Source organism: Pongo abelii, chromosome 22 (genome assembly GCF_028885655.2).
Source record: "Pongo abelii isolate AG06213 chromosome 22, NHGRI_mPonAbe1-v2.0_pri, whole genome shotgun sequence".
Lineage (NCBI taxonomy): Eukaryota > Metazoa > Chordata > Mammalia > Primates > Hominidae > Pongo > Pongo abelii.
Window position 1 is genome coordinate 50,600,267 of NC_072007.2, and position 27,256 is coordinate 50,627,522.

Here is a 27,256-nt window from a genome sequence, read left to right on the forward strand (position 1 = left end):
ATTCAAAGATCTGTGCTAACATTCTTAAATACCTGCTAGCCACAATAAAGAAATCAATGTACTTTATGTTCTTAGCTCCCACAATTTAGCTTAAATATCTGCCCTGGCATGCTTATACTGGCCCAAGCAAGCATTAGGTCATAGCCTGTTCCTCTTCCTTATTTGAAGGTGTTTTTACCTTTCTCAGCATTCTACAAGTTACTTCCTCCTTCTTTTGTTCTCCTCTGCCTTTGCCTCTTTTAAAAAGTTCTAAGTTGCTAGCCAATCAAGACAAACACAGAATGTAAGGTCCCGTTCCAGCCAATGGAAACTGGACACAGCAGTAGGGTGGACACCTCAGGTTATAAATGACCGTGTATCCTTTGTTTGGTGTACTCTTGTGGCAAAACTGCTGGCGAGTGTACCCTTTCTGCAGAAAGTAAAAATGGCATTGCTGAGGAGATTAAATTTATGTTCAAGTGCTGTTTCTTTATGGCACCATGGAACAAGTATTTCTAACATCTGGAAAGACAACTGTGAAATATTGTCAACTTAAAAAGCAAATGCATACTAACATATACTGTGTGATTTCATTTTCTTAAAAGAGAAAAGGCTTACACATATGAATATGCCTACTAGGAAAAAGGAAAAATGAAGAGCCTGGCCATCCATCCAGAGTGCAATGCAAAGTTCTCACCACCCTCGAAGGATATGATCTCCTCTTTAATGAACTCCACTTTTTTTCACCCCAGCAGCATTATGGAGGAAACACACCAAGCTTCCTCCTGCCACAGGGCCTTTTCTCTGGTTGTACCATCTCCCTGGAATGCATATGGCTTCCCTCCTCCTCATTAAGAATAAAGACTCCACTCTGATCAAATATAGAAGCTAAGTAATAAGGGGCAAGAAGCTCGACAAGGACTTCCCAGTATGGAGCAGATCCCACAGCACCAACCAGAGATGAGAATCAGGCCACACCTGCAAAGAGGCGATGCCTCTGGGCCCAGAAATTTAAAGTTATCTCCATCTCCTTAGCGAGAAGGCTACAACTGGAATCAGTTGAATACTGGTTATTGAATAGTTCTTAGAGAGAATGAAAGTTTTGAGTCAGCCATTCTTTTTTTTTTTGAGACGGAGTCTCGCTCTGTCGCCCAGGCTGGAGTGCAGTGGCGCAATCTCGGCTCACCGTAAGCTCCGCCTCCCAGGTTCACACCATTCTCCTGCCTCAGCCTCCCAAGTAGCTGGGACTACAGGCACCCGCCACCACACCTGTTATAAATGATCCTGTCTCCTTTGTTTGGTGTACTCTTGTACAAGTACAAGAGTACTAATTTTTTGTATTTTTAGTACAGACGAGATTTCACTGTGTTAGCCAGGATGGTCTCAATCTCCTGACCTTGTGATCCGCCCGCCTCGGCCTCCCAAAGTGCTGGGAATACAGGTGTGAGCCACTGCGCCCAGCCGAGTCAGCCATTCTTAACTAACGATGCTTATCTTGTGTAGTCCTTCAGGTTTTATTATATAACATACTGATTATTAAAGTCACAGTTCCAGTGTTCAGAATGAGCTGAAAATCAGGTGCTGTTTTCTGCTCAAGCATCTTTGGAATGAGAAGATCCTTACTTGCCTGTGTGTACATGGACTGTACACCTCTGTAATGTGTCTTACAGTCAGTAGCCAAACGGATAGCCACAAAAAGTGGACATCCAACTTGAGGTTCTGGAATCAATTGGCTTAAGGGTGTGGAAATTGAAATAAATAGGTGGGAAAACAGTATATTCAAAAGTCTACCACCTCCAGCCCTGTCTCTGCCTTCCTGCCTCAGCCACAGCTGAACTGCAAAGAGCAGATGGTGGGTCACTGCCCTGTGGCATGGACACTTGCCACGACCTGCCATTGGATTACAAATGTGCATCAGTGACTCTGCTCCATAGCTGTTGTCTTTGGATATGTCCTAACATGAGGAGTGAGGATGGTCCCTGCAGAGGGTCACACCTGGGAGTCCTCAAGAGAAAAGTGAGCATCACAACCAGGCACTTGCATTCTACAAAGAATAAATCATCAGAGAAACATCTCCAAGCCTTGCCTGTCCATCAGCTTATTTCCATGTACTCATTCACAAGGCCCATTGCAGGTCAGGAGCTTGTTTCGGCTGAGTTTGCAATAAGACTGGTCTAGTGGCCCTTGACGAAAGCAGTTATGTGTAGCTTCTCCTCTTATTTAAGTCTAAATAAAACTATGTATTGTCTTCTGCATCCTTTTCAAGATGAATTATATTAAAAATGATTACATGATAATAATGAAACTAGAGACTGGAAAAAAGCCCCCAACATCCAGGAACTGGCTGGGAACTCCCACCTGGGCCTTGGTGTTCTTTTATTAAAGAAAACAATTTCACAAAACACTAACATCAGACAAAACAGCTCTGTGACCAAGATGGATCAAGACAAAAGAAGACCCCTCCGTTATCATGTTTGAACAGACAATAGCATGAGCATTATTCAAAGAAACCACAACAATGACCAAACATCTGTTCTTTTGTCTAACATGACTGACCACTGCTTCTTTACCCATGACAGCGTTAGCCTGGCTTCATTTCTCTCATCTTATGAACAAGATTTGTTAAATATCTGCTATGGTTTGAATGTCCCCTCTGAAACTCACACTGAAACTTAACCACAATTATAACTGTACTAAGGGGGTGAGAAATCTTGCCCACATATTTGGTCAAAAATGATTCTCTATGTATCTGTGAGGGTGTTTCTGGGCAGGATTAAAGCCGAATTGGTAGGCTGAATCAAACAGATTGCCTTTTCTAGTGTGCATGGGCCCCATCCAATCTATTTAAGACCTGAAAAGAACAAAAAGATTGAGTATGAAGAAACTCTGCCTGCCTGATGGCTGAGCTGGGACCTTGGTCTTTTCCTGTCTTTGGACTTGGAGTGAAACATTGGCTCTCCTTGGGTCTAGAGCTTGATGGCTTTCAGATTGGAATTACACATTGGCTTTCCTGGGACTTCTTAGCATCCATAATCATGTGAGCCAATTCCTTATAATAAACTTATTCTCTCTCTCTCTACACACACACACACACGCACACACACACACACACACACACACACGCTCTCTTATATAAGTATATACATATATACCAATATATATATACCGAGAGATATAAATATGTATGCTAATAAATAGCACTATCTCTCTATATATCTTATTGACTTTGTTACTCTGGAGAACCCTGACAAATAGAAATTTAATGTTATGGATTGAATGGTAGTACCTCTCCAAAATTCATATGTTGAAGCCCTAACCAATGTGATGGTATCTGGAGACAGGGAGGTAATTACTTTTGAGAGGTAATTATAGTGAGATGAAGTCATGAGAAGGTCTAGTCTGATTAGATCAATATCCTTTTAAGAAAAGGCACCTGAGAGTTAACTTGAGCGTTCTCTCTCTCTCTCTCTTTCCTTCCCTGCCTCCCTCCCTCCCTCTCACTTTCTTTCTTTCTGTCCATGTGTACATAAAGAAGAAGTAATGTGAGTGCACAGTGAGATGGCAGCCACCCACAAGCCAAGAAAAGAGACCTCAGAATAAAACTTACCTTGCTAGAATCTTGATCTTGGACTTTTCAGCCTCGATAACTGTGAGAAATAAGTTTCTGTTGTTTAAGCCCACCTCCCAAAAGAGGGTGGGAAATCTAACCACGGTATTTGAGAGGCAGAATATTTAGGAGATAATTAGATTTAGATGAGGTCAGCTTCCTCACCATGTCATGCTTTATGCAGCAAAAAGACTCTGCAGAGAGTCCTCACCAGCATTAAGGCTCTTACCAGGTGCAGCCTCTTCACCTTGAACTTGCCCCGCCTCCAGAACTATAAGAAACAAGCCTATTTTCTTTATAAAGTACCCAGTCTCAAGTAATCAGTTATAGCAACAGAAAACAAATCAAGACAATACCCAATCATAGAATTACTCCCACTTTCTGGCAGCATCACTCCAGAGTTAGGTCCTACTTACTTGAACCTTCCCCCAAATCACCTAACACAAGCCCAAGTATATAATACATCCTTCCCAACACCCTCTTATGAAGGCATCTCATTGTTCCCATGTTGTACGCTTTAGCTCACGACAAGAATAAACCCAACTTGTTACCCTACAAGTATGTGGCTGATGGGCTTTGGCTGGAGGGCATTGATAGAAATGAGGTAGAAGGACAGCAGTTTGGGAATCCCAGCTCAGAGGCTTGGCTGACTGTGCCTAGTGCTGTGCTTGGCACATGGTAAGAACTCAGCAAATGTTTCTTGAATCAATGAAAAGAATCAGGCAGCTCCTGTTGAAACTAATGTGCATGCACCTTGGAGCTTTCTTGCCATTGGCCATCTCACCATGAGGCTGTTAATTTTGCAAAAATATGCAAACATAATTAAGAGTCCAATAGTATTAAATTAATAAGGACTTGCGCTTAGGCTATACAAATAAAAGAGAAAGGCAAGGTATCTTTTTAAAACGCCATACAAAATTCAAAATTCTTTGGTAAAAATTAAAAAAAAAGTCTAAGTCCAAAATGGAGACAACTGTGCCTCTTCGTTAAGGAACCTACCAGAAAACTAAAGAAAATGAAGAGAAGTTTCATTTCTGGATATAATGACTCAATATCGTAAAAAGGTGGGTCCCTCACATTAAATTATTCTATAAATAATTACTTAATGGTTATTTTTGAAATAGACAAAATCACGTTTAGGTTTACCTGGATGAATAAACGTGTGAGCAGAGCAAAGAAAATTTCAATCATATCAAGTATCTTCCTAGACCACAGTGGAATAAAACCAGAAATCAATTCCAAAAGGAACCCTCAAAACTATACAAATACATGAAAATTAAGCAATCTACTTCTGAATGATTTTGGGGTTAACAATCAAATCAAGATGGAAATTTAAATTTTTTTTCAAAATGAATGATAACTGTGACACAAGTTATCAAAATCTCTGGGATACAGCAAAAGCATTGCTAAGAGGAAAGTTTATAGCACTAAATGCCTACATTAAAAGTCTGAAAGATCAGAAGTTGACAACCTAACATTACATTTCCAGGAATGAAACAAGAACAAACCAAACCCAAAGCTAGCAGAAGAAAAGAAATAACAAAGATCAGAGCAGAACTAAATCAAATTGAAACAAAAAAATTATAAAAGATCAATGAAACAACAAGGAGGTTATTTGAAAAGACAAACAAAATTGATAGACCACTAGCTAGATTAACCAAGAAAAGAAGAAAGAAGATTCAGATAAGTTCAATTGGAAATGAAAATGGAGACATCACAACTGACACCACAGAAATGCAAAAGATAATTTGAGACTACTATGAACACCACTCTGGACACAAACTAGAAAATCTAGAGGAAATAAATAAGTTCTTGGAAACATACAACCCCATAGCTTAAATCAGGAATAAATAGAAATCCTGATGAGACTAATAACAAGCAGTGAGATTGAATCAGCAATAAAAAAAAAAAAGTCAACAAAACAAAGCCCAGGGCCAGTTGGATTCACAGCTAAATTCTGCCAGACATTCAAAAAAGAATTGGTACCAATCCTACTGAAATTATTCCAAAAGACAGAGAAGGAGGGAATCCTGCCTAACTTATTCTATGAAGTCAGTATCCTCATACCAAAGCCAGGAGAGGACATAACAAAATAGGAAAACTACAGACCAATATTCCTGATGAATATAGATGCAAAAATTCTCAACACAATAATAGCAAACCAAATCCAATAGCAAATCTAATCCAATAGCACATCAAAAAAAATAATTCACCATGATAATTCTAAAGATGCAGGGATGGTTCCACACATGCAAGTGAAAAAATGTGATTCACCACATAAACATAATTAAAAACAAAAACCATATGATCATCTCAATAGAGGCAGAAAAAAATTTGATAAAATCTAATATCCCTTTATGATAAAAACTCTCAACATACTAGGCACAGAAGGAACATACCTCAAAATAAGAAAAGCCATATATAACAAACCCAGAGCCCACATCATACTGAATTGAATGGGGAAAAGCTGAAAGCATTCAACTGAAGCAAGACAACGATGCACACTTTCACCACTTCTATTCATCATAATACTGGAAGTCCTAGCCAGAGAAATCAGGAAAGAGAAAGAAATCAAGGGCATCCAAATAGGAAAAAAGGAAGTAAAACTACCTCTGTTAGAAAACCCTAAAGACTCCTCCAAAAGACTCATACATCTGATAAATGAATTCAGTAAAGTCTTAGGTTACAACATCAATATACACAAATCAGTAGCACTGCTGTATACCAACAATGACCAAGCTGAGAATCAAATAAAGAACACAATCTCAGGCTGGGCGTGGTGGCTCATGCCTGTAATTCCAGCACTTTGGGAGGCCAAGGCAGGCAGATCAACTGAGGTCAGGAGTTTGAGACCAGCTTGGCCAACATGGTGAAACCCCATCTATACTGAAAAAATATAAAAATTAGCCAGGTGTAGTGACAGGCATCTATAATCCCAGCTACTCAGGAAGCTGAGGCAGGAGAACCGCCTGAACCAGGGGGCAGAGGTTGCAGTGAGCCGAAATCGTACCACTTCATTCACTCCAGTGTGGGCGACAGAGCAAAACTCCGTCTCAAAAAAAAAAAAAGAACTCAACCCCTTTAATAATAGCTACAAAGAAAATAAAACACTTTATTTTTAAAACACTTAATCAATATGCTTTACCAAGGAGGTGAAAAGATCTCTAAAGGAGAACTATAAAACACTGCTGAAAGAAATCGTAGACGACAAACAAATGGAAAAACATCCCATGTTCATAGATTGAAAGAATCGGTATTGTGGAAATGACCATACTGCTCAGTAATCTACAGATTCAATGCAATTCCTATCAAAATACCAACATCATTTTTCACAAAATAAAAAAAAAACATAAAATTTATAGGCAACCAAAAAAGAGCTAGAATAGCCAAAGAAATCCTAAGCAGAAAGATTTATTCTTAGAATCACATTACCCAACTTCAAATGATACTACAAGGCTATAGTAATTAAAACACCATTGTAATGATATAAAAGTAAATGCATAGACAAACGGAACATGATGGAGAACTCAGAAATAAAGCCAAACACTTACAACTGACTGATCTTTGACAAAGCATATAAAAACATAATGGATTAGACACATAATTTAAGGAGAATACAACTTATTCAATAAACGGTGCTGGGAAAATCAAATAGCCACATATATAAGAACGAAACTGGATTCCTATCTCTCACCAGATACAAAAATTAACTCAAGGTGGATTAAAGACTTAAATATAAAACCTGAAACCATAAAAATTCTAGAAGAATACCTAGGAAAAACTTTTTGGACATTGGTCTGGGCAAAGAATTATGTCTAGGACCCCAAAAGCAAACGCAACGAAAACAAAAGTAAATACATGGGACCTAATTAAAAAGCTTCTTCACAGAAAAATAAATAATCATCAAAGTAAACAGACAACCTACAGAATGGAAGTACATATTTGAAAATTATGCATCCGACAAAGTACTAATATCCGCAATCTACAAACTCAAACAAATCAGCAAGAAAAAACAAATAATCCAATTAAAAAGTGGGCAAAGGACCTGAATGGATATTTCTCAAAAGAAGATATACAAATGGCCAAAAACATGTGAAAAACTGCTCAACGTCACTAACCATTAGGGACATGCCAATTAAAACCACAATGAGATACGACCTTCCCCTGGCCAGAATGGCCATTATTAAAAAGTTAACAAACAATAGATGTTGGCATGGATGTATTGAAAAAGGAACACTTACACACTGCTGGTGGGAATGTAAATTAGCACAATCTCTACAGAAAACAGTATGGAGGTTTCTCAAATAACTAAAAGTAGATCTACCATTTAATCCAGCAATCCTACTACTGGGTATCTATCCAAAGGAAAAGAAGTCACTATATCAAAAAGACACCTGCATGTCTACGTTTATCACAGCACAATTCACAGTTGCAAAGGTATGGAGTCAACCTAAGTGTCCATTAACTGATGAATGGACGAAGATGTTATATATATATGTATAATCTTGAAATTTTATATATATAAAGATGTTATATATAGATCATCTTGTACATCTTGTGTATATATATATACGTTAGATATATATCATCTTGAAATTTTCACACGCACATATATACACATATACATATATACACACATATACATATATACATATATATACATATATATACACATATATATACGTATATATACACATATATATACCCCCACACACATCGTGAAGTACTACTAAGCCATAAGAATAATGAAATAATGTCTTTTGCAGCAACTTAGATGGAACTAGAGGCCATTATTCTAAGTGAAGTAATTCAGAAATTGAAAAATCAAATAATGCATGTTCTCATTTATAAGTAGGAGCTAAGCTTTGGGCACACAAAGGCATATGGAGTGCTATAATGGACTCGGGAGACTCAGAGGTGGGGAGGGTGGGAGGGAGGTGAGGGATAGAAAACTATATATTGAGTACAATGTACACTACTCAGATGATAGGTGCATTAAAATCCCAGACTTTACCACTAAACAATTCATCTATGTCATCAAAGTCACTTGTACCCCTAAAGCTATTGAAATAGAAAAAATTAAAAAATAAAATGAAAAAACAAGTAACAGGTCATCTGGACACCTCCTGAAGGACCTGCCTGAGCTGTTTTACAGTTAACTTTTTTTTTAATAAGTAGAAGGAGTAGTCTAAAATAATTATGAACAAATAGTAAATACATAAACCACGAATAGTCATTTATTATTATCACAAGTATTATATAGTGTACATAATGTGTGCTCTGCTTTCGTACACTGTCAGGGCAGTAGGTTTGTTATGTAAGCATCACCACAAACATGTGAGTCATGCATTAAGTTACAATGTTAGGATGTTGTCCATTATCATATACATTAGATGTATGTTAACCATTATAGCTCCATCTTAAGGGCCACTGTCATAGATGTGGTCCGTCATTGACCAAAATGTTGTTATGCAGCACATAACTATATAACATAAAATCTGGATTGTGGGCCGGGCGTGGTGGCTTACACCTGTAATCCCAACACTTTGGGAGGCTGAGGCAGGCAGATCACTCGAGGTCAGGAGTTCGAGACCAGCCTGGCCAACATGCTGAAACCCCATCTCTACTAAAATATAAAACTTAGACGGTCATGGTGGCAGGTGCCTGTAAGCCCAGCTACTTGGGAGGCTGAGGCAGGAGAATCACTTGAACCCAGGAGGTGGAGGTTGTAGTGAGCTGAGATCGTGCCATTGCACTCTAGCCTGGGAAACAAGAGAGAAACACCATCTCAAAAAAAAAAAAAAAAAATCTGGATTGTGTGGGTCTATGTATACTGTATGTGTATATATACAAACATATGCATGCATATATACGCAAATATATACAAATACACACACATATATACATTCCAAGCAAACAGGGTCCCTGCTGCTCCACAGACATAACCAATTTCTCCCTTCAGCCTTTGCCCTTGCTAATTCATTTGCCTGGAATGCTTTCTCCAAGACATATGCACACCTTGGTTTCTTATATCACTGTATCCTCTGCCAGGCATTATGTTATATACCCGTCTGCACGTCTTTCTCAAGGGAATTTGTGTTGCGTGACGGTGAACTAATACTTGGTCTTATTCAGGGCACGCAGGATGTAGAACAATTCTTGACACTAGGGAGCACTCAGTGAACCCTGTTGATGGGCAAATGGGTGGGTCTGGTCAGGGGCAGCCAGAAGACAGGAGGCGATTCCAAGGAGCTAAGCAGTGACCCCACAGCCAAGGACCAAATGGGAGTCAGACTTCTCAGCAGATGCCAGTGTGGAAGGTAACGGCTGATTGAGGGTTCAGAACATTGGTGCCACTGGCCACAGGGGAAGGCCATGGAACAGAAGGACCTTAAATCAACTGAAAAACATTGAAGTAGCCGCAATTACCCCAAAGTAAAAAAAAATAATAATATTTTAGTTGCCTGGTAGAAGGTGCCTCAAAACAGAAGGATGCAGAGGAGGAGAGGCAGGAGGAGGAGGAGGAGGAGAACAGTGAAGTGGAAACATAAGAGTTTTACTGGCCCCAGTAATTTTTCAAAAGGCTGTGGTGGCTCATGCTTGTAATTCCAGCACTTTGGGAGGCCAAGGCAAGCAGATCAACTGAGGTCAGGAGTTTGAGACCAGCTTGGCCAACATAGTAAAACCCCATCTATGCTGAAAAAATATAAAAATAAGCCAGGTGTAGTGACGGGCATCTATAATAATCCCAGCTACTCGGGAAGCTGAGGCAGGAGAACCTCCCTCACCAGGTACTGACCTCCCTGCTGTAAGCCACCATAAGTGCCCAGGTCCCAGTGCTGCCATCCACCTTCAGTTATCCTCCCACAGAGCTGTTCTGCCCCAGCCCAAAGCATGCACTGCAAATCCCTATAGCTTCTCAATCCAGATCAAACTCCTCATTCCCCCAGGGCCACTTATTTCAGCAGGATTACTGAGGGGAACACTGTGGCTGAATTGCACTCCATGAATTGGAGATGCTGCTCTCTCCTTACCTAATTAGTTTGGATGCCTCCAGCTGCAAATGCAAAAACCCTGACCCATGTTGGCCTAGAGAGCAAAGGCAATAAAGTCCCAGGTGATCTCATGTACTGTCAGACATCATGGGGTCAAGAATTAAATGAGATAAACTTCTTTTGCAGAGTCCCATATTAAGAATATGGAAATCTTCTCCAGAAACTCCTCAAAAGAATTGTTTTTACATTTCATTGTGCAAATTCTGGTTGTCTGCCTATCCTTAAATCAAAGGGAGCTGCTGCCTTTGATGGGTCCTGGCCAGGGCTCACACCCAGTGGCTTTGATGGATTCGGACTCTCCTGCTTAGGCAGGTGATCTGGCCTGTGGTGGGCTTCCCTCCAACACAAGACTGCAAAAGCGTTCTATTGTCACTGACTGTACAGTGTCCTGGGGCTGCTGTAACAAAGTTCCATAAACTGGGGTGCTTAAACAACAGCAATTTATTCTCACACCTTTCTGGGGGCCATAAGTCCAAAATGAAAGTTCTGACAGGGCTGGAGTCCCTCTGAAGTTTTTACAGGAGACCCCTTCCTTGCCTTGCCCAGTGTCTCTTGGCCTGTGGCAGCATAACTCCAATCTCTGTCTTTGCCCAGCTATGTTTTCCATCTGTGTCTGCATCCAGATTGTCCCCTTTTAATAAGGACACCAGTCATATTGGATTAGGGATCCGGCCTACTTCAGTAGAGCCTCATCTTCACTAATTATATCTGCAAGGTGCAAGTACACTATTTCCAAATATGGTCACATAAGGTACTGGAGGTTACGAATTCAACATACAAATCTAGGGGGTGGACGGGAAATAATTCAATTTTTAGCACAGAGAAAGGAGGGAAATTGAAACTGCAGCAGGGAACAAATTGCATCTACTATATGGACCCTCCTGTTTTACAAATTCCTTTTTTACCCCAGAGAATCTTTAGCTGGTGGAACTTCAGGCTGACTTAGGAAGTGAAATGCATATGTTTGGGTGGAGCTCAGGACGCCCTACCAAGGGCGTGGCAGCTGCTGAGGGGTTTCCTTCACTAAGCAGCATCCCCTCCACCACACTTACTTTCCCTGGATTCCTTCCATTCTCTGCTTCTGCCTCCAGAAATTTATTCTCATAACAATTCTGGGGGCCAGAAGTGCAAAATCAAAGTGCTGGCACAGCTGCAGTCCCTCTGAAGCTTCTGCGGGAGACTCCTTCCTTGGAAAAACTCCCAGCAAAGTTGCAGATGTATCTGGCAACTGGACTTGAGAGGGAAGCAGGAGGGATCTGAGTGTTGCATACGTGCAGGATAAATTGTTGGGGGAGGACTGCTGGGGGTGCTGGTGACTGAATTTAGGAAAATGCATAAGCTGGGTGTTCTCAAACCTGGGACACCTCATATTCTATTTCAGGCACTAATTTGTCATGTTTGGGAAGGCCTTAAACTATAATTCAGAAATGATGATTGATATGGTTTGGATCTGTGTTCCTACCCAAATCTCACGTTCAATTTTAATTCCAGTGTTGGAAGAGGGGCTTGGTGGGAGGTGATTGGCTCAGCAGACTGAGTGATCATAAGGAGCCTGGGAAACATGTTGGGTTAATTCAAGGTGGCCAAAGCTTCACCATGGGGGGTAGCTTGGGGCTGGACTTCTTCCTCCTCCAAGAAGTATCACAGAGCAATGCTACTGGGACTGGAGATTTCCATTTAGCTAATTAGGGGTTAGTATAAAGATTTGTGGGTCCTGGTGGGAGTGGGTGAGGGCAGAAAGTAAAAGAGGTTGACTATGGATTATCCAGGCATAGATACACATGTTTTCAACAGAAAAGGAGATGGGTTATTATATGTCAGGCCCAACATATCTGCCCTGGCAATGGCAGGGCTTGAGAGTGGCCTGAGGTCAAATCATAACATGGAGATCTGTTCAGAAATAGCCAAGACCCTGCGGACGGTCAGGTCAGAGCTGAGTGAGCTGGTGCATGCACATGTGTGCACTTGCATTCTGACAGTACAGATATCTGACGGGCATAGCGACCCACAGACCTTCCTGGATTCAACATGGAGGAGGGAGACCACATTACCAAGGCTGGACTACAGCCCACGGGCTAACTTTGGGAGCTTGGGGGTTCATTAGATTCCAAGAGTAACTGACTCTCCAGGGAAGCGCCTGCTCCTGTTTGATAAGCGGTGCTCTTTTGTCCTGCATGCAGGGATCAGAAAGGACCTATGCAGAGCAGCTCACAAAAGCAGAGCGGCTTGTTCACTGTGGGCCACAGGTTCACGCTGAAACCAGTGTTCCCGGAAACACGAGGCTTCAGATCAGCCAGTGGCAGAAAGTTGGGAGCGGGGAGGATGTAATTTGGGCACCTGAGACAAACCTTAGGGATGGCTATCCATTTAAGAGATTCAGTGGGTTTTGGAGCTGTGAAAGGAAATTAAATTTTGGGACCTCAAACTCATTTAGCCAAACAGAGAAGTCAAGCTGGGAACTGGGTCACGCAAACCTGCCTCCACCTTTTGGTTCCTAAACAAGATGGCTACAAGATGAAAAGCTACACGCTTCCCTCATATTTTGCCCACAAGGAAATTCCTGGTGAGCTGTTAAAACTTCCCCATGGCCATGCAACTTGATAGCTTATCTTTACAGGTGCAGTCGCTCCGCCCACCAGACACAAATGTATAACTGAATGTTCCCCTCCCCATTTTGTCTGTGTTATGTAAAATGCGCATTCCCCACAGTTTTCCTCTGCCCCTTTTGTTTATGTGAAAACTGTGTGCTTCTCAATATCTCGTCCTTTCCCCTTTAAATTTGGAGCCCTCAAAATCACCTTCGGAGAAAGGAATAGACCTGTCTCCCAGGAGCATTCTTAACTTTGGTAAATAAATACCCTAAAATGATTGAGACTTGTCTCATTATTTTCCTCGATTGACAGAGCTATTTTTTTTTTTTTTTAACATAAAGTCATTCCCTGGGCCTCAAACAGTTCCTGGTTGGGGGAAGGGGCACACAAGTGGCATAGTTTCTGCAGCCCCTGATCGGCCTGGAGCATAGGGCAGGATGGCATCACCAGAGGCCAAATTTGATTGCAAGCAGAGCCTACTCCCTCTGCCTTTTCTGCCAAGGCTCCTAATCGTTATCTCACATGATAATTATTTTGGGTAAAACATAAACCAGAATGGTGATGACAGTGTAGACTCACAGGCAGGAACGCCAACAGAGCTGGAAAGATTTGCATGCAGTGACCTTCCATCCCATTGATTGCTTTCCATGACAATTCCATACATGCTTGCTGGCTTCCTTCTTTGCCTGTGGCTGCCTTATGCTTGATTCAATAACAACAACAAAAAGATGTGTGTGTGTGTGTGTAGTGGGTGTTCATTGTTAAAATGCTTTATTTTTGGAGCGATGTTTCTTGAAAGCAGTAAGAAAATTTCCCATATAGGAGACTCATCCGTGCAGGGTTCGCAGAATCTCACAGTGAGCCCCCAGAAGCAGGTCCCATCCGGAGAGTTTGGATCTTTAACTTATGTTTACAGCCAGCACCAGGCCATCCTGGGAGTCCAGACTTCCTGCAGGAGCAGCTGTCTTAATTTCCTGACGTCATCTAATTAGACAGCAAGGTCTCCCCTATGGAATTTAGAAATATTTGCAGTCCATTTTTTAAAATGACTTATAGAAAGGGGAGAGTACTTAATGTGTTTATTTAGACCAGTAAACTCTCCTTTATATCTATTTTTTTTTTTCAGTTTGAGATCCTAAAACACTTTACTGATTGTTCTTAAACAACCAGGGTTAGGCAAAAGACATTGGCCATTAGAGTTTCTAAAGACACCACTCCAGGGCTGAGCTTTGGATGAGTATTAGACAAGGATGAAAATACCTCCCCATGGGCCATGGAGGTCCTCTTTCTTCTTCCCTTTTCCTAGCCTGTGGCCTTTTAATTTTTTTTTCAGAATAACTCTGGAAATGCTCGTATGCACAGTGCCATCAATATATATTTTCTCTTTCTTTCCAACCAAAGAATCATTTAATCTATGTATGTATTGGAATACTTATTTAGAGTATCTTATGTCTTACAATGTGTTTTCACATGTGTTATCCTGTTTAATTTTCATGGTAACTCTATGAAGATGGCATAGTTCTTCCTATTTTCTAGGCCCAGAGAGATAAACTAATACAAACAGTCATGAAGAGGTGCATTTAACTTATTTAAATCCACCTATCCATGACTAGCTTGTATTAGTTTAAGAATCTAAAATTCGGCCAACTCTATCATCTCTCTTTGAAGTGTGTTCACTTTAAATGTTCTCCTCTCCCATCTCCTCCATGTACTGTGGAACATTCGAACAGAGAGTTACTCTTGCCTGGAGTCTTTCAGTTTCTTGTATCTGGCTTCTCTGCCTCCTCTCCCTGGAATACCCTCTCTAGCCTCAACGGTCCTGCCTTTTGAAGGCCCTTGTGTCTTTAAGACTGAACTCAGATGCTGCAGCTTTTCATTCCGTAGTTTCTTAGTCAACTGGGGCTGCTGTAACAAAGTGCCACACATTGGTGGCTTATCAACAACGGAAATGTATTCCTCACAGTTCTAAGGCTGGAAGTCTGAGATGGGGCTGCCAGCAGGGGCAGCTTCTAGCATCCTCCTCCACGTTGCCACCTTCTTGTATATCCTCGCATGGTGGAAACAAAGAACAGGAGAGCTCTCTGGGGTCCCTTCGATAAGGACACTAATTCCATCCCTGAGGGCTCCCCCCTTGTGACCCAATCACTTCTCAAAGGCCTCAGATTCTAATATCATCACATTGGGGGTAAGATTTCAACATATGGACTTTGAAGGGACACAGACATTTAGTTCATTCCACACGGTCACTGATTCTACAAACAGAAGCAAATCATACCCTCTTCCATGCACCCTGGTGTTCTGGGCTCTGTTCCACCAGTTGTGTATTCTGCCAGACAGGAATTGGACATATACCCACTCAATTATCCCCAGAGAGAAAAAGCTCCTAGAGGGCAAGGGCCACCTCATCTCCTTAGTCCTCCCTGATGCTGCACAACTACCACTGAGTACCGAGATCTGGAGAGAGGACATGTGGGGGCGTCGTCCATTCTTGAAGCCTATTTTCAATGAAGCTTTTCTTAATTCCCCCAAGCCGACATTTCCATCCTCCTCTGAACGTCACAGACATGATCCACGTGACTCTTCACCCTGCATTATAATCAGTGGCTTCTATCTTCTTCCTGGTTATCTCCCTTCCAAAACATGAGGCCTGTCACTCATGAGGGTAAGGTCCATGGTTGATTGTACTTGTATCCTTCATAGGGTCTTATATATATTGGGTCCTAGATATGTGCTTATGGACTAGAAAATTGTCTTATGCATTTAAAATCTATTAAAATAACTGCAAAATACACCCCTTTCTTTGGGGAAAGATGGACCAACTCTGGTCAACATTGCTCCTCAGATTTTGGGTTTCCATATTATTTCATCAATTTATAACTTTTAAAAATTACCATTTCAGCTCTGGATTTAAACAGTACCACAATTTGTTATCAAATTCTTGCACATCATTTCCTCCAGAGCATATGATTTAAAAGTCAAAAACTAGGTATTGAGTATGTGCAAAATACATTCTAAAACAACCCCATTTCATAATTATAATCCGTTTCACAATATAAAAGTTTAATAAATCAATACTTGGATGTTTTTATTGTTCTGTTGGAAATAGCGGACTAACTAAAATAAATTCTTCGTGAGTTAGGATGGATACTTGTCTGTTTAGCTAGCCTTTCAATATCATATACACACCAATACACACACCCCTGAATGCCACTTTTAAATCTCATTCTTCTAATAAATCATACGGTAGAGACTTTTCCAAACTATCCATAGCAGAATTAAAGTTAAAAAAAAGAGGAAATCCAAGGGCCAGGCATGGTGGCTCATGCTTGTAATCCCAGGGCTTTGGGAGGCCAAGAGGGGAGGATCACTTGAGGCAAGGAGTTTGAGACCAGCCTGGGTAACAAAGTGAGACCCTCATCTTTACAAAAAATTAAAAAAAAAATAATTGGGCTCAGTGGTATACACCGGTAGTCTTAGCTACTAAGAAAGCTGAGGTGGGAGAATCCCTTGAGCTCAGGAGTTCGAGGGTGTAGTGAGCTTTGATGGCGCCACCGCACTCCAGCCTGGGCAACAGAGTGAGCCTCTGCCTCAAAAAAAAGTGGGAGGGGAGTCTGAATAAAGCCTTGTAATCAAGAAGAAATCACAGTTCATTCAATGGAAAACTCCATAAATGGGCATAAGCCATTCACTGTAAAGTAGATGCACCATCATTTGTTGATAAGCACAACTCAGTAAAATTGGTTCACTTTATATCCTTTCCTTGGTTGCCAGTTACCAATGTATGAAAATAATTTCATTATAAGGCACCTTTTTCTATATATTGGGCCAGCAGCACCAGCATTAAGCCTAGTCTTACACATTTCTGTCTTGTAGTTGTTTGCTAGTCACTTGATTTTAAAATGATCCTTAAAAGGAAATCCATGGACAAGCCAGCTTGCAAATAATAAAATGCATGACAAAAGGCTTTGTAAAGAGCACATCTGAGACCATGTATTGGGTTTTTCCACAGGAAAATCAACAGGGTAGCAATGTGGGTGTTAAAGGCAGAGACCTACTCATCTGCTAGGTTGCCCAGAGCCCATACCAATGGCTGTGAGAACCAAAGGAAGAGAAGAATGTGGCTCATGCTCCACACACAAGGAGCCCTGGGCACGCTGTCAACAATTGGCTGGATGTTTACCATCCTCTTCAATCATGTTTCCAGAACAACAAAACTTTAAACCCAGCTATATCACACCAATGGGTTTTCTTTTGTGTTGATTTTAAACAGGTATGTATGGAGACAATTGAAAAAGGAAGCCCCCAGAGACCTATGTATTTAAACTAGGTAAAACGAAGCATTTCTTCTCTCTTACTTTTAACCGTGAGGTACATGGACTTGCTGACGTCTGCGCCCACATCGTTGCTGACCTTGCAGAGGTAGTAGCCACTGTCTTCCTCCACGACATGCTTGATCAGCAACGACCCATTGCTGAGAACTTGGATTCGGCCATTTAGGGCAATTGGCTGGAACTGGGGAACCCCAGCACCTGAGACAGAAAAAGACAGAGGAGCAATGATGCAAACGAGAGTAAGTATGGGAAGACAATGAGTTCAAGTACACCGAGATTCATAAAGAGAAGCACCAGACGCTTCACACTGATCCCATAAGGCAGTCACGGGATACACCAGGTTTTTCTTTCTTTCCTCCAATATTAAAATTCTTGTTTAGAGAGAAAAGCATTTATTTAAAATGACAGTATCTCAGACTCTGAGATAAAAATTAACAGAACTTACAGATAGTTTCTCTACATAAAAAGCCAAATTTGATGAGTGTTAAGTAGCTGATAAATTATTCAAAGAAATCACAGTAGAACAACCACAGAAGCAGACAACTCTCACGGTGCTAAATAAATTCCTTGTGTTCCCAGGGACTTAATATAAATGTAAACAAGGAGTGCTCCAGGGACATGGCATTTGAAGTCTTTGCTCACTGCACATGTCTGAGGCTACAAAGAGAATAGGAATATTGCAGCTTTCTCTTTAAGGGTGGTTATATTCTGGTCTAGGAACACAATACACCATTAATATCATTTAATGTTATTTAAATAAATACATCAGATTAGTGCAGTAAGACAGCACAGAATTAAAACACCTCTCTCCTCAGAGTGCTTCCATGCAAGGAGGGAATGGCACAGATACGATATGCTATTATAATGAATGTGATATGATTCATATGAAGGATTTATATACAACTGTGTAAAAAAAGGATTTTAGAAATAATGAAACAGATTATGAAGATTCTAGAAGAGTTCTGGGAAGATGGTGACTGGATGAACCTGCCATACTGCCTGCTTCTTGCCTGGAGGAGTTGGGTGGGCTGGGAGAATGGGATTCAGGCCTTGAAAGACTCTCCCAGGGCATTTTTCTTCTCTGTCCTGAGTATCTGGGGACTTGAGGGGAAAGCTCTGGGATGAGGATCTTCCTGGAGGAAGCTCAACGTTTGGGCCAAAGATGTGTTCTAGAGAGAAGGTGCTAGCTTCCTGGCCCAAGTACCTACACGGCAGCTGAACAAGTCAGACGTCTCCACAGGCCTCAAGCAGGAAACTTCAGACTTTGCATCTGAGGACAGGAGGATGGGAGACACTTCCTCCTGCTGTCTCCATACCCTAATGACAGCTTGTATATTGGTCTCACTCGAGCTCACAATGGCAGAGACTGTGGCTGTGCCTTCCTTTCCCGTGTTTCTGGTTTAGATTTCTCAGTAACTTTTCTCTAGCCCCACTGAAGAGACGAGAGAAATTGATAAGGTACCTAAGGGGACCTTTCACATTGAATAAGGAGATCAAGTAGAATCCCTACAACAAGTGGTTCCCATCAAAATGGAACTGCTAGAGGGGACATACGACAACCTGAATTTTTTTTTTTTTTTTTTTTGAGATGTAGTCTTGCTCTCTCACCCAGGCTGGAGTGCAGTGGCACGATCTCAGCTCACTGCAACCTCTGCCTCCTGGGTTCAAGTGATTCTCCTGCTAATCCCAGCTACTTGAGAGGCTTAGGCAGAGAATTGCTTGAACCTGGGAGGCAGAGGATGCAGTGAGCCGAGATCACGCCGCTGCACTCCAGCCTGGGTGACAGAGTGAGACTTGGTCTCAAAAAAAAAAAAAAAAAAAAAAAGGAAAAAAAGAAAAATAAGAAGAAGAAAATAAAATTACATGAATGTAGATTGATAAGAATATAACTGTCTTTACTGACAGATAACATGATTTTCTACATAGATAATCGAAAAGAGTAAACAAAAAAGTTGCTATAACTATAAAATGAGTTTAGCAAAGTCATGGGATACAACATCAATATACAAAAATCAATGTCAATTTTATTTATGTATAATAGTAACAACCAATTGGGAATAAAAATTAAAAAGAAAGCATATCGGCAAAAAACCATAAAATATTTAGAATAAATTTAACAAAATATGTGCAAGATCAGCCCACTGAAAATTGTAAAAGTTGTTGAGAACAACTAAATAAGACCTAAATAATTAGAGAGTTATACCATGTTCATGAATAAAAATGCTTAACATTTTCAGAAAGAGGTTGGTAATCTTTTTCTGTAAAGGCCAGAGAGTAAATATTTTAAATTCAGCAGGTCATACAGTCTCTGTCACAAGTACTCATCTCTGCCACTGAATCATGAAAGTAGCCATAGAAAATACAGAAACAAAATAGCATGATTGTGTTTCATAACAACTTATTGGCAGGCCATGATAGCTCACACCTGTAATCCCAGCACTCTGGGAGACCAGGGTGGGGGCAAGGCTTGAGACCAGGAGTTTGAGACCAGCCAGGGTCACAGAGTGAGCCCTCATTTCTATAAAATTTTAAAAATTAGCTGGACATGTTGGGTCATGCCTGTAGTCTTAGCTACTCCCAATGCTCTGGGAGGCTGAGGTGGGTTTGAGGTTACAGTGAGCTCCACTGTACTCTAGCCTGGGTGACAGTGAGACCTTGTCTCTAAAACAAGTGGAGGAGGAGGAGGAGGAGGAAGAGGAGGAGGAGGAGTCTTCAAAAATACTGAATCCGAGAAGAATTGATCTTTGTCCTAGCATATAGTGATAAATGTTGGTGATCATTATGAGGAAATAAGATAGTCTAAAAAACTTATTTACAGAAACAAAAACAGGATGTGGGCCAAATGCGAATTGTGGCCCACAGTTTTCTGATATCTGATTTAAAGGTAATTAAGAGAAATGTAAATGTAGGATAATTGTACATTTAGAAGAGGGAACATCTACTAACAAAACTCACATGTTTGCATTAGTTCTTTATTACATATCTAAAATATGAATTTTCATAAAATGGTTCTAAGTAGAAAAAGTTTTTAAAATTCTTCTTTTCATAAGGAATTCAAAGTCAGGGATAAAAACATTTAAAAACATAACAGTATTTTATTATCTCTTCAATATGTTTTCCTCACTCGAGCTAATGAATATTTTATAAAGTGAGACTAAAAGGACAACCATTTTTATCCCTAAATATGCTCCCTCCTTGGAAATAAGTTATCAAAATGTACAAAATTCAGAATTATAGCAGCAACTTGTATAATGTAGATAATTTAAAACTTAATTCATATGAGACTTTTATGCGGCCAAGAAACATATGAAAAAAAGCTCATCATTACTTGTCATTAGAGAAACGCAAATCAAAACCACAATGTGATACCATCTCATGCCAGTTAGAATGGTGATCATTAAAAAGTCAGGAAACAACAGATGCTGGAGAGGATGTGGAGAAATAGGAATGCTTTCACACTGTTAGTGGGAGGTAAATTAGTTTGACCACTGTGGAAGACAGTGTGGCAATTCCTCAAGGATCTAGAACTAGAAATACCATTTGACCCAGCAATCCCATTACTGGGTATATACCCAAAGGATTATAAATCATTTTACTATGAAGACACATGCACACATATGTTTACTGCAGCACTATTCACAACAGCAAAGACTTGGAACCAATCCAAATGCCCATCAATGATAGACTTGATAAAGAAAATGTGGCACATATGCTTCACGGAATACTATGCAGCCATAAAATAGAATGAGTTCATGTCCTCTGCAGGGATATGGATGAAGCTGGAAACCATTATTCTCAGCAAACTAACACATGAACAGAAAACCAAACACCTCATGTTCTCACTCATAAGTGGGAGTTGAACAATGAGAACACATGGACGTAGGGAAGGGAACATCACATACTGGGGCCTGTGAGGGGGTGGGGCAAGGGGAGTGAGAGCATTAGGACAAATACCTAATGCATCCAGGGCTTAAAACCTACATGATAGGTTGATGGGTGCAGCAAACCACCGTGGCACATCTATACCTATGTAACAAACCTACACGTTCTGCACATGTATCCCAGAACTTAAAGTATAATAATTAAAAAAAAAAAAACCTTAATTCATATGAAAGTTCACAGAAGATTTGGTGCCTTTTTTTTTGAGACAGGGTCTTGCTCTTTTGCCCAGGTTGGAGGGCAGTGACACCATCATAGCTCACTGTGGCCTCGAACTCCCAGGTTCAAGCAATCCTCCCCCCTCAGCCTCCCAAGTAGCTGGGACTACAATACAGGCAGACACCACCACACCCTGCTAGGCCTTTAAAAATTTTTTGTAAAGATAGGGTCTTGCTTTGTTGCTCAGACTGTCTGAAACTCTTGGCCACAATTGATCCTTCCACCTTAGCCTCCCAAAGTGTTGGGATAACAGGCACGAGCCATTGTGCTTGGCCTCAAATGCTTGAGAAAAAATAAATACATCAGTATAAGAGTGGTTGATTCTGAAAAATAATTAATGAAAGCTATTTACTAGTTTACTTATTGGGATTTTAAAGCATGAGAATTTTGGATTAGGGAATCTGAATTTTTTGTCAAAAATTCAAACAGTAAAAAAGTAAATGCCTTCAGAGAGATTACGGACTTTCTAATGTTTTCTAAACATAAAATAATGTATCCTTCGTTTTTATGCAAATGGACTTTACTAATTACTGAGCACCTGTACTGTGACAAATACTGGGCGAGGAGCTATGGCTAAAAAGATCATGACTCCCATCTCTTTTTCTTCTTCCCTCTCTCCCTCCTGCTCAGTCTTAACTCTGGGGAATTCCAGGTACCATGTTGTGAGCTGCTCTGTGGAGAGGCTCCCATGGGAAGGAACTGGGGGGTGGTCTTCAGTCCACAGTCTGAGAAACTAAAGCTTATCAACCATCACAGGAGTGAGCTTGGGAGAAGACCCTCCCACAGGTAAGCTTTGAAATGACTGCATCCCAGCCAACCCCTTGGCTGCAGTGTTGGGAAGACCGTGAACCAGAGGTCTCAGCTAAGCCACACATGCATTCCAGACTTACAGAAATGGGAAGCTATTAAATGTATACTATCTTAAACCATTAAATTGGGGTAATTTGTTACAAAGCAATAGATTCCTAACGTGTAAAATTAGATAAGTTACATAATATTTCAGCTTCTTAACTTGTAAAATGGAAATAGTAATAGAACCTTCATTATAGGATGGTAGAAGCACTAAAGTTCTTGAACTATGTATTGGTATGGCTCATAGTAAGCAAACAACATTGTCGTGCTTTTTAACATTCTGTTTTTAATTATTTAATAATTTTAAGATTATATGGCTGTCTTTCCCATTCCACAAGAATAGGGACCATGTTGCAACGAACGTCTCCAGTCATCAATCAGTCCATCAGTAGGGAGAAATATATAGTGGTAGGCAATCCGTATACCTAATTCAGGGAGAAGAATTTTGGACCAAAGGTGATACATATTGAAATCTTAAAATATATTACTGTATTTACAATAAACGGCCTTAAAAATGTACTAATGTTATCTCCTTCAGTGCTAGCTGAGGGTTAATTTTTTCCTCATACATATATGCTATTAATCTTTTAAATCTGCATCAATACTATACATCACTATTTTAATTTGCACATTTTGGCGGATTTTTTTGTATTTTTGTTTGTTTTTGTTTATAATTTTGAGCATCATGAATGTATTGGCCATCTGTATTTGTTCTTTAGTAAACAGCCCATTTATCCCTTACCCATTTTTCTACCGGGCTTTTGTCTTTTTCTTCATTTTCCAAAGCACTTTGGGTTATAAGGAAGTGTTTCTATGTAATTATTTTACAAAACTCTTTTTATGTTCTTGTTGCTTTAATCAGAAGAGGATAGTGAATATTATCAGCTACTTTTAAATCATATATTGAGATAATCATGTTTTTTCTCCTATAAAATTAGACTGCATTTTTAAAGAATTTGGTTTTTATAAATAATCAGATTACTTCTTGTGGATATTGTGTTCATTAGTGTGAGGATAATAGATTTATTGGAAGTTAAAATTAAGGAAAAAGCCTTCAACTTTTATTTAAGTGCTTAAATTTGTAAAACACTTTGAAAATCAGTAAAGGCTATTAATGTTGTTCTCAAAGTTGACTGCAAATTGAGAGTAGATTTAGTCCAATACACACAACCTGAAAACTCAACCAAATATAGGATTGAAAAAATATAACCATAAGATAGGTAATCTAAAAATTTCAAATTATATAAAATTGTATTTAAGAAACTGAGAATCAAATAAAATGCTGGTATGGTTTGAAAAATTTACATGAATATCCATGTCAACAACACATTTTTTTCCTTTTCTTAAATAATCTTCACCAGAAACATGCTTGTAATAGTTGAAACATTTATATTAAAGAATCACAACATAAAATTAACTACAATGCTAAGTTGTCTCAATTAAATAGCAGAAAAGGATGATCTGTTAATTCCTATCTAGACTGAGCTAAGCTTCTTTATTACTAAAAGGTCCTAATGAAGATAGAAATAAAGTTTCACATGCATTTAAGAAAACATTACATCTTTTCTTCATCAGAAAAATGAACCTAAGTTGAAGGGTTATTGCATCTAAAGATCTAATTGTGGTTACTAAACGGAATAATAGTGAACACACTGCCAACTGATTCATCTACTATGAGGACTACAGTTCCAAGAGTTAGCATTTGTTTAATTTGAGGGAAGTAGACTTCACCAGGGTTTGACAGAATTATCTATCAGTCATCTACTTTAGATTCATCTTTATTCTAAAGAGTAAAATTTAACCCACAGCATCAATATGTAAAATCCTGTAATCTTCTTAGCACAAGGTAAGCACTTTAGGTAATTAGCTAGAAGATACAATGCGGCAACCAGCAGTCATTAATTAAAACACTGTCAATTTTCTGTGGCTAGCAGGGGTCAAGTGGGGACAATTTCAATGCTCTGTTACATGAAAATAAAATGTTAAAGCATTATGTAAGGCACATACTGAATTGCTAGATATATTAATACTGGGTCACCTTTCTTACTTATTGCAATTATATGCCTAGCTGTGTTCACAGGGACTGAGAGTATGGGGACAGTGGAAAAAGAATGGCTGATTGTCACCAAATGAGCCCACTTTGAAGGCAGCAGCAAATAAGAAAATTGTTTCATTTTTTTTCCTTCACTGTTAAGTCTTTGCTGGTCTGTAGAGAGGGCACTTGGCTAAGAGTCAAAAGGGTTAGGTTCTCATGCTCTCTGAAACTACCCATGCCTTACAGCAAGTGGCTTATTTCCTCTGCATCCTTAATTTCATCATATATGAATAAGGAGAATAATCCATTTACATATGATGTAGGATTGTTGTGCACATAAAGTAAAACAAGATTGTATGAATGTGGGTAAAATGCCTGCATGCGAGGAGAGCTTGGTCAATGAGCTCATCCAGAGAGGTGCCCTTGTAGGGTGAAATAAGACTGAAGAGTTGCAGGACCATGGAAAGGAGGTCTCCTTAGCCTCACCAATGGTTTGCACAACAATGGTCAGGCGGTAAGCTGTTTTCTTCTCACCAAGGAATCAAACATAATCCCTTTCATCCTTATGGAGAGAGTGGTGTTTTCTTCAAGAATGCATTTGTTTTTCTTCTTCAGGAAGGGGGGGATCCTTTCTGAGAATAGTTGGGGGATTGCAGGAAGGCATTGGGTAAAAAGATAGAGGTCGCAATGGAAAGAGAAGAGAAAAAGCAAGAATAGCAACAGCAGTTGCACCTAAATAAGGTTTAGTAGCTGAAACACAATGCTTATTCAGTAAAGGAGTGCTGAAGAGTTCTGTTACAAAGAAGAATCCAGAAGTGGACAGAGGTACAGTCCTGAAACACTACTGGCTTGGTTCCAGGCTAGACAGCTATTTCCAATCCCTGAGAAAGAAGCTTCCACCACTGTGCAGGTAATATTTATAACACTGAAAGTTGTGTCAGATGCTGTATGTTGATCTTTAGCACTACCACTTTCCCTCTAAACTCTGCCCTAAATTGCAGGGCTTGAAAGCCTGAAAACTACATTCCCTGGCTCCTTTGTTACTAGATTCTGGTTTACATTTTACCAGTGAGAGGCACTTAAAAACAATTTTGAAGGTGCAAGGGTGGAAAAGCCATTATTTTGCTTTAGAAGCAGCAAATTGATGCATGGGTCAACCCCAAACATCAGGTTTATGGTTGCCTGTGGGAGAACTACAAATCACTGCTTGAGCACTAGAAGCAGCTGTTAGCAGTGATGGGAGAAGCATCTCATAGTTCCTACTGCACTTCTCAAGTGCTTAAAGGGCCACTCAGTTTGTCCATGCTTCAAAAGATTTTGCATGCCCCTGATTGCCTTTATTAAATCCCTTCTTGATAACACACCACACCATGCCCTAACTGAGACACCATCCAGGTTACTTCTTTTGTAAATTTGCACATAATTGTGTCCACTGTGCAATCCAGTTATCTTTCCTTAATACCTTCATTTCTATGTTGAAGAACGCTATCCAATGAAAACAATGGAAATTTCATGGTCTAGATTAGTGTCTAATCAGGATTTGTTACAACTTGCTAGTCCACTAGCACTTCAACATCTAATTCTGTAACTAATACGTAATTATGTAACTAATACATAAGAATCCTTTTTTTATCAGCCAGAGGGAATTGGCCCTTCACTCACTTATCAGATAATTGATCCATGAACTGAACACAATTCAGCACTCGTCAAGGGGTCATGTGATATTGGAAGTGGTTGAGGTGGCTCAATTATGCAGATTCCACCAGTGCTTTGCCTTGCTCCTGGGAGGAGCCCTGCAGCAGTGTCTACCATTCAAGGTCTCCAGCCACCATTTCCCTGGAGCAAGAGCCCCCCAAACATTTGTCTTCAGTGTGGCTGCCTATACCCAGAAGAAGGCTTCTAGAAAGTTTCCTAGGAAATAAATGAGGAGGAAAGATGGAGGAGTGCTGAAAAATAAAGAAAGGAAGAGCAAGATGGGCCCCGGGGTTGACTGTCCTGGTGGCTCCACCAAGGCTCAGGGTAATTACACTTCCTTAGGTGAGGACCCTGCAGAGGTCCTGCAGCAGCTCCCAGGGCCACTGAGATGCCAATTAGGGTAGCACAGAGGATGGCAGAAGGTTTTCTCTCTGCTAAGTTTTTTCCTACCACCAAAGGAAGAAAAAAAAAACAATATGTGGAACACTCTCCTTCTCTGTTCAGCTTACAACTTGTTTTCAAGAACTCATTATGTCCTTGTGAGGCCCCTTGTCTCTTCTTAGGGAACACACAACACACAAGCAGAGCTCCTTTTGTTGTGCATGAGGGATCCATATTGGACTTTGAACTTGGGTTTATTTTTACCATGTGTGCCATAGAGAGATGTTGCCTTCTTCTCCTTTTTGGATTATTTGAATTCTTCCCCATATTAATTCAATATTTGCATTTTATCGCCTAATTGGGAATCAGGGGTACTGGGTGAGAGCCAGGACTTGATAGCCTGGATCAGAGGAGTGCACTGGGGCAGAACAGGGGATCACTGCTGTTTCAGGAAACCAAGGACATGGAAGAGGTCAAAACCATGGGTGTGGAGGCTTGGGGTGCTCTAAACAACACAGAGCAGGACAAATGGTGAGTCTAGGAGTGGGCATGGTGAGAGCACTGAATGGTGT

The 27,256-nt window shown here is 40.2% G+C and overlaps 1 protein-coding gene across 2 annotated transcripts in view; it reads right to left on the reverse strand.

The window, feature by feature from the left end:
- The window catches only part of DSCAM (DS cell adhesion molecule), an 826,557-nt gene that overhangs the window by 237,191 nt on the left and 562,110 nt on the right, over positions 1-27,256 (reverse strand). For both annotated transcript variants that reach the window (XM_024239402.3, XM_054542559.2), the window contains exon 11: positions 17,588-17,761. In XM_024239402.3, the coding sequence (XP_024095170.1) occupies positions 17,588-17,761 (174 nt within the window). The remainder of the gene's footprint in view (positions 1-17,587; positions 17,762-27,256) is intronic.